General features: G+C 46.5%; 1 protein-coding gene across 1 annotated transcript; it reads left to right on the top strand.

Moving 5' to 3' along the window:
• The first annotated feature begins 1261 nt into the window (after positions 1 to 1261).
• On the top strand, positions 1262 to 4229 carry LOC146972963 (GTPase IMAP family member 9-like). The gene is made up of 3 exons (XM_085799110.1): positions 1262 to 1292; positions 2685 to 3608; positions 4057 to 4229. Exons 1-3 carry the CDS (start codon positions 1262 to 1264, stop codon positions 4227 to 4229), a joined length of 1128 nt encoding a protein of 375 aa, XP_085655236.1.
• The last annotated feature ends 4865 nt before the right edge of the window (positions 4230 to 9094 follow it).

Raw genomic sequence — 9094 nt, 5'->3', positions numbered from 1 at the left:
AGTTTCAGTACTGTGGTGGTGGACAGCTCCCGTTAAGAGCTTCTTAAGAAGCTTCTTTGGCGTGATCTTAAGGTTCTCCTAAGAAGGCAGTTAAGAACACATCTGGGAAACACCCGTATCTTAGCGCTCCTTCTTAGCCGAACCCTTCTTAAGAGCCTTCTTAAGTCCTTAAAGGGATAGTTCAACATTTTGGCAAATTGGCCCATTGCCATAATCGCTATAGTCATAGCAGTAGGTTCATTACCTTTAATTGTAGGTGTAAGCTATTTTCAGTACGGCGGAGCGCAGCAGCTGGCTGCTCAGAGCTACGCTATGGAGGCTAACGGAATTTCTTGGTTTCCCTCATTAAACTCATCAAATTCAACATCCCAAAACTCCACAGCGCTTTTGTAGACAAGTTGTGACCTGCACAACCACCACGCTATGAGATAATGACGGAACGATACGAAACGGAGCCGTTTTCGAGGTAAATACAGGGTAAATACGGAGACTGCTTGCTGAAAAACTGTCCCTGAACGCAACGCGCATCAGCGGTTTTGTATGAATTTACCTCGAAAACGGCTCCGTTTCGTATCGTTCCGTCATTATCTCATAGCGTGGTGGTTGTGCAGCTCACAACTTGTCTACAAAAGCGCTGTGGAGTTTTGGGATGTTGAATTTGATGAGTTTAATGAGGGAAACCAAGAAATTCCGTTAGCCTCCATAGCGTAGCTCTGAGCAGCCAGCTGCTGCGCTCCGCCGTACTGAAAATAGCTTACACCTAAGGTAACGAACCTACTGCTATGACTATAGCGATTATGGCAATGGGCCAATTTGCCAAAATGTTGAACTATCCCTTTAAGAAAGATCGAATCTGGGAAACGCGGCCAAGGACTGTTATGGTGCGTTCAAGGCAACCCGTAACTCGTGTTTTTCCGACCTGTGAAGTCGTACCAGTTCGATCTGGTACGAGTTCACGGGTCAGAAGTTACGAGTGGCCGTTATAGTGACTTTCACAGGTAAAACAGGTCGGAGAAACACGAGTGGGTTGCCTGGAACGCTACAAAGTCGTAAGTCCTGACTTAAAGCTGTAATTTACGGTTTCAAAAGCCTGCCTGGAACGCAGCATTAGCCAAAACCACCGGATCGCTTACTTCTGCTTTAACTGGTATGTAATAATTTCCTGATGCATTATACTGCCACCAAAGGCCAGTTAGTAGAATGTTTGGCATGCATGTCCTCAGTGTCAATAATGTCAATAATGCAAACAAAACTGGGACACATGGAAACACAGCTCCATAGTGCCACTATTGGTCAGTAACTCAACAGGTACCTTAAAGGGATAGTTCAACCAAAATTCAAATTTCAGAGTCCTCCGTGGCTTCTCTGAGTTACAGCGGGGCTCCGTGCAGCACTGCATGTCCATATGACGGTTGAGAACGGAGCTCACTTTTCTTCGTCCAAAAAGACACAAAAAAAAACATCCAAATACCTTCATAGTGCTCGTCTGTAATGTCCCTCTTGTATTGAAGCCCCGACATGAGAAATTGTTCCGAAAAAAATTAAAGGGATAGTTCAACATTTTGGCAAATTGGCCCATTGCCATAATTGCTATAGTCATAGCAGTAGGTTCGTTACCTTTAATTGTAGGTGTAAGCTATTTTTAGTACAGCGGAGCGCAGCAGCAGGCTGCTCAGAGCTACGCTATGGAGGCTAACGGAATTTCTTGGTTTCCCTCATTAAACTCATCAAATACAAAATCCCAAAACTCCACAGCGCTTTTGTAGACAAGTTGTGACCTGCACAACCACCACGCTATGAGATAATGACGGAACGATACGAAACGGAGCCGTTTTCGAGGTAAATACAGGGTAAATACGGAGACTGCTTGCTGAAAAACTGTCCCTGAACGCAACGCGCATCAGCGGTTTTGTATGTATTTACCTCGAAAACGGCTCCGTTTCGTATTGTTCCGTCATTATCTCATAGCGTGGTGGTTGTGCAGCTCACAACTTGTCTACAAAAGCGCTGTGGAGTTTTGGGATGTTGAATTTGATGAGTTTAATGAGGGAAACCAAGAAATTCCGTTAGCCTCCATAGCGTAGCTCTGAGCAGCCAGCTGCTGCGCTCCGCCGTACTGAAAATAGCTTACACCTACAATTAAAGGTAATGAACCTACTGCTATGACTATAGCGATTATGGCAATGGGCCAATTTGCCAAAATGTTGAACTATCCCTTTAAATAAGTCTATATTTTAAGCTTGTTTGTAGCAGAAGCTCACAGTGTCTCAGTTCATGGCTCTTCAATTTCTCATGTACAAGAGGGACATTACAGACGAGCACTATGGAGGTATTTGGATGTTTTTTGGTGTGTCTTTTTGGAAGAAGAAAAGTGAGCACCATTCACAACCATTAGATGGACAAATACTACTGCACGGAGCCCCGCTGTAACTCAGAGAAGGAACGGAGGACTCTAAAACTTCTCACAGCTCTTAGACATCAGGGTGAGTAGATAGAGTGAAATTTTAATTTTGGGTGAACTATCCCTTTAAAGAGAGGTTATTCTAAAGGGAGACACACACAAGTCACAGTAATTTTGTCACACTCGAGTTATGCATGTGGTACTCAAATATGAGATGAGAACAAAGATGTTATATTTTGAAAAATACATGGCCAAGTCTTAAATGTTGCTCCTGTTGTTGCAGCTGTGGATTTCCCTAAAGGCTTAACGATAGTCCTGGTGGGCAAGACTGGCTCAGGGAAGAGTGCAACAGGAAACACCATACTTAATAGAGATGATGCCTTCAAAACGGACCCGAGCTCTGAATCAGTGACCACAGACTGTGAGAAACAGAGCGGGGAGGTGACCGGGACTGAGGTCCATGTGATTGACACTCCAGGTCTGTTTGATACACGCATCCCTGTGGAAGAGTTAAAATCGAAAATAGCAGAATGTGTCAAGATGTCAGTACCCGGCCCTCACGCCTTCCTCCTGGTGATCCGGCTCGGAGTAAGGTTCACAGACGAGGAAAAAAATGCTGTGAAGTGGATCAGTGATAATTTTGGAGACGATGCCTCCATGTACACTATCATGCTGTTTACGTGCAAGGATCAGGCTGATGCTGAGAAAGCTCTGAAGGAATGCAAGGAGCTACGGAGACTCTCAGTTACATTTGGCCGCAGATACCATGCCTTCAACAACAAAGACGCACAAGACCGCGAGCAGGTCAAAGAGCTCATCACGAAGATCAAGAAAATGGTACAGGATAATGACGGTAAACACTACACCAACAAAATGTATAAAGACGCCCAGAAGAAGCTGAGAGAGGAGGAGGAGCGGAGGAAACAAGAGGAGAAAGAGGAGAAAGAGGAGGAGAGGAGAATGTGGCTTGCAGCTGAGAAGAAGAAGGCGGCGGCTGTTAAGAGAAACATATGCATAGCTTTGGTTGCTGCTCTGGTGTTGGTGTTGGCTGGTGTGATTATTGTAGTGGGAGCTGACTTCACAGTGGCTCTGGCTGTCGGAGTTCCTGCGCTCGTCCTGGGACTGCTGGTCGGCGTGATAGCTCCCATTTGCATACGCAAAAAGGCGGGGGGCAACGGCCATTCCGACGAACCAGCAATTGAACTTGGTCTATTGGAGGGGGTTACACCCCGCCTTTCCGAAGCCCCGCCTTTCCGACAATAGACTTCCATTCATCGTAATAGTGGGGTTTTCTATTTTTTCTAAAGACCCCGCTACTCCGAAAAGGCTATTGGGGGAAACCCCCAGCGCGCAGTGCGCATTGATCCTTTTTTCCTTTTTGGGGTCAAACGGATCATGTGCATAATTAACTGCAAAACAAGCAAATACTTCATATTAATGACATATAACGTTCATTATGCTTCTAGCCTGTCTAGCCTCTACCTGGTCTTTTTACTAAACTTAACCAACTCCTTTCTTCATTGCCTAAGCCCATGGGCGTCGCACCCGTGGGGGATGGGGGTGTTTCAACACCCCCACTTTTATAGCAAAATAATTTCATCCCCCCCACATTTTCCAAAGGTAAACCCGTGTGCCCACCCCTCGCTGTGCACCAGCATACAGAAATGGAGCGCGCCTCAACCCCCTACGCTGCCTGAAAAGCAGTGGTGGAATTGAACGGGCATTCACCCAATCACAGACCGCTGTCCGCGACCCGGCCGCCAGCGTCTCACAGAGACGGACTTTGGTTACGTGCCAGTCGGAGCTTCTGTCACTCACCGGTGACTGAAAGTGAACAATATTGAGAAATGACGAGAAAGAAAAAGGAGGCAGAGATGCCAAAAAGGAAGAGGCATCTATTTCAAGTCAAGTTTGTAACTGTTACCGGTGAATGAATGCAGAGGAAGCCGGCTCTACGCCCCCTCAAATCAACAACACCATCTCTGTCAGCGGAGACCCCCGCACCACAGCATATATCGGAACTTAATGGGGCGGACAATAGTGATTAGAAGCTTACTCTTTTGGCGATCTATGGTGGGCTCAGGGCAATTATATCTTTTCGAGAGAGTTTTCAATCCAGGCGTGAAGTGCAGAGTTTTTTTCAGGAACGTCGTAGCATAGGTAAATCCACCGTGATAACTCTGTGATAGTGATTAAGTATTGCATTTTGTGATTAAAAACGTGTAAATAATGATACCGGACCTCCAGAGGCAGTCGCTCGGCTAATCAGATGCCCTGATTTCTTCTTCTTTAGTTTTTTCACGGTAGCATCCAATCAGGAGCAGCCAAAGATCAACTTGAGGCAAGATAGTCTTCTGCCAGAATTGAAAGGAAAGGAATAGCCAAATAATCATCCATGGCCAAAATAAAGAAAATATAAATATGACAAACAAGCTTGAAAGGTCCTATGTCTTGTTTCAGACAGGAACTGCTTCAAGGAGTGGCAAAAGTGACTGGATTGAGGAAGCGAGCCGAGAAAATAAAATTAATTCATATTTTGTTGTCTGTTGGAAATTTTTCTCCTGATAGCGAAGGCCTGGGACAACCATATACCTGTTTAAAGTTGGAAAAGCCTCTTCTTGTTGATCTGTGTGTTTAAAAAAATTTTTTTTTTTTTGAAATTCAATTTCTGTTCTTTGGAACACCCCCACATTTAAAACCACTGCTCCACCCCTGCCTAAGCCCAACCAAAGCACCTCCCTCGGCTGCAGCAGCCTCGCGCCCTGTGAGCTCAAGCCGGCTTCAGCCGTGCTCGAGCGGAGCAGGGGGGGAGAAAGAGAAAAAAAGTGTATTTTTTTACTGTGTGGGAGATCTCCAACAACGGAGTCGGGGAGAAAGCAAGTGGGACAGATCTGCCCAGTCCCTGAGCAGCACATTTCACAGACAAGCCACAAAGCAGAATGTAAACAACGTCACGCGGTTCAGCACCTTGGACATTGGACAGCTGCGGGGGGAGGAGGGGGTGTCGGAGTAGCGGTGTTTCGAAGTGGGGCTATTTCGGAACAGCGGGGTGTCGAAGTGGAGGTGTGTCGGAATGGAGAGCTGTCCCCATTGCAGGGGTAGGCAACCTTTGTGACATGGAGTGCCAATTTGAAATTTTCTTGTCAATGAGTGTGCCACTACAATAAAACAACGTGACACAAAATACAAAAACAACATGCCCGACCCAGTTATGTTGTTTTTTAAAATCATTTAATATAGCCCACATCTAATCATATTTTGAAGATATTTTCTCATTATTCACAACACTGCTTTTCAGAAACTTAGCCTATTATATTATATTGCAGTGGGAGGAAAATGCTGAAACAGAGACTACAGTGCATCCAGAATATCACTCAGAATGAAACAGTCACAACATTTCACAGACCGACAAACAAGCAGCCAATCATTTAACAGCTGTGTAGTTGGGTTGCAGCGTCATCGTCAGGTTTATTGGTAACAGAACAGCTGGGGTGAGAACGTGAGGCCAAAGGAGAGGAGATTAAAAGGGGACAAGTAGCTCGTCGGTACGGTAACAGTGCGTCTGGCCCGACAATAAAGCAGCGTCAGGCCGCTCACCGTCACTGAAACGCTTGATTGAATCTCTGATTAAATACGCAGAGCCGCGGGCGTCTTGCATTCCCCGCTGCAGCGACCCTGGGTTCGATTCCACCAGTGATGTGCGGTGACCTCTAGGACAGGGGAGGCAGGCGATCACAGACGACTGGGGGGACGGGGGTATTCGGCACATCAGCTTGTCACGCAAGAAAGTCACAACAAACAGGTTTTGCACAATGATTTGCACAGATAGGCTAAGTCTTAAAATGTGTGCATTGCAACACCTTCTCATCACAACCCCCGCCATCTAACGTTACAGTAAATTGACCAGCTGTTATTAAAACACAACTCATCAATAACAGGATCGCGACAATGGACCAGGACCACCACTCACATTACACAACAAACCGTTAAGAATTAATCCACACTCAAACCGAAGCAACAATAATGTTTACTGTACTCAACAAGCTGTTATTACAAGGTTATCAACAGATATGACAGACAACCAGGTGTGTGTGTGTGTGCCTGTGTGAAAGAGAGGGAGGGAGGGAGGGAGGGAGAAAAAGTAACTACGTAAAACCTGCTAGCTGTTAGCTACCGTAACTCAGGCGTCGGTCTCCCGTCAGGTAAAAGCAGATGTTTATTCCTCAAATGAAGCTCATGTTGAGCCTCTCCGGTACAGTTATCCATCAATGCTGTTGAATAAGCCGCTAAACTGCTGGACGCTAAAACCGAGGGGGCGTCTGTTTGTTTACAATTCACGAAAGCAACGTGAACGTACGTGCTGCTCACACTTAGTAGAGTTACGCAAAAGGACGCAGCGTAGCCTCTGCCTCCCTCCCCCTCCCTTGTCTCGCTCCAGCTGTCCTTTCAAAATAAAATGCGCAGAAAGCCCGGGGGAAAAAAACTTGTGAGCTGGTAGCGGTGTGCCAGTGTGCCAATGATTATGCCGCCGCGTGTGCCTAGGGTTGCCGACCCCTGGTCTATTGTAACGATACAGAAAAATCGCGGTTCGATACGTAGCTCGGTTTTGAGGTCTCGGTTCGGTTCATTTTTGGTACAGTAAGAGAACCAAATGCAAAACATAAATTTGCTTATTGTTTATTAGGAATTTTTCTAAACCAAATTTAGCTACCTGTTTTAGTCAAATGTAATTATTTTACTCACCTACTAATGTTATGTTGTACATTGTCCCTGATACAAATAAACTTATTAAACTAAACCATTATACAAAATATGAAAAACAAATAGAATACTGTTGTAAAGTGCTGCCTAGGTTCAATAAATTATTCTCAAATTAACAAAACATATAAAATAAGCCTTACAATGAATAAAATCTGTCACCCGGGAGGAGCTCGGAGTAGAGCCTCTGCTCCTCCACATCGAGAGGAGCCAGCTGAGGTGGCTCGGGCACCTGTATAGGATGCCCCCTGGACGCCTCCCTCGTGAGGTATTCCGTCACTCGGCTGGCCTGGGAACGCCTTGGGGTCCCCCCGGAAGAGCTGGAGGAAGTGTCCGGGGAGAGGGAAGTCTGGGGATCCCTGCTCCGACTGCTGCCCCCGCGACCCGGACCCGGAAATAGCGGATGGAAATGGATGGATGGATGAATCAAATATTCACAAATAAACAAAATATATAAAAATGCCTATTGGCTGTCGCAAAAGTCGCTAGAAGTCGCTAAATGACGTCATTACCTCAGCGGGGGGGGGGGGGTGTCGTTGGCCAGCAGCGCTCTTTATGTCTGTGGTGTGGAGCAGTGCGTCTCTGAATGCAGCGGAGGCAGCTCTGTGACACTACTGTGTGTAGGGCTGGGCACCGAGAGAACCGAAATCCCAAGATCCGACAACCGTTTAAAAATGCGCATTTCGATTCTTTATTTCGGTTCCTGGCAGTCACTCACACACACCACACGCGAGCACAGGACGGGAGGGTGGGGGTCATCCCCCAGTCGGTAATTTCTCCCGCTAATCACGGAAGGAAGACGGTGGGGGTGGGGGGTCTGCGGCGTGCAGCGGTGCAGGTCTCTGACTGCAGCGCCGCGGGGACTATCATGTCTCTGCTCCGTGACACTGTGAGACTGACCGCCGGTGCGCGCTGTGGGACGGGACCGGGGAACGGCAGCGCTAATAACCCGAAAACACAACGACAACGTCGGCAAAATCGCTTTTGAAAAAAAAGAAAAAGAGAGAGACCTGCCGTGCCGTGTAACCACAACAACAACAACAACAACAAAAAACTGACAGCGAGTGAGTGTCACGACTTCCTGTATCTGGCCCTTCAAATTAAAAGCCCTATAGCCTTTATACTGTTCAGTCATATTGATTTTGACTTAATTTTGACAAGACACTGCTCCAAATGTTGTTGTTGTTTTCCTGCGACCAATTAAATTTTGGTCAGTCAGTGATTTTTGCTTGGTCGACTATTTGGAGGCAGCCCTAGTAACGTTATACACAAACATACTATATTTATTTACTTTCTAATTAATATTGGTATCGGAATCGGTAATCGAAAAGAATCGGAATCGAAATGAGGAATCGAAATAGGAATCGGAATCGATGAAAATGAAAACGATACCCAGCCCTAACTGTGTGTAGGCTGAATACCGGTGAGTGCTTGCGGCCGCTGCTCGTTGAAAACAGCTGTGATAACGTGATTTCAGGTCCAGAAACATTTGCAAAAGTCGCTAGATTTGTCGCTAGTCGCTTTTGACAAAAAAAGTCACCAAGAGGGTTTGGAAAGTCGCCAGATTTAGCGACAAAGTCGCCAAGTTGGCAACACTGCAATGGCTGGCTGACGATGCGGCCACTCGGCCGCAAATAAATAAATAAATGAATGGATAAGGCGGATCATCACGACGGCACAGTGCGTAGTGTCAACACAGCAGCGACGACATGCGCCTGCTCTCAGCACAAGCTGTTGTGCACAAGCTCCAGCAGGTGCTGGAGCTTGTGCACAACACAGACAGACAGAGAGGAGATAGGAGCCACAGCCCCCACCTCCACTCCTCCTACAAGCAGGAAGGGTCTTAAAGCCTCTTGTTTTCTCATTAACGGTAGCTTTAGCGGTAGCCATGACGTAAATATGTAGCTGCAGGCGGACGTAAACACACAACTTGTG

The sequence above is a fragment of the Trachurus japonicus genome, chromosome 15, assembly GCF_045865225.1.
Source record: "Trachurus japonicus isolate A0001 chromosome 15, Traja_1.0".
In the NCBI taxonomy this organism is placed as follows: Eukaryota; Metazoa; Chordata; class Actinopteri; order Carangiformes; family Carangidae; genus Trachurus; species Trachurus japonicus.
The sequence above is the reverse complement of the archived record's forward strand: the minus strand, read 5'-3'. Positions and strand labels throughout refer to the sequence as shown.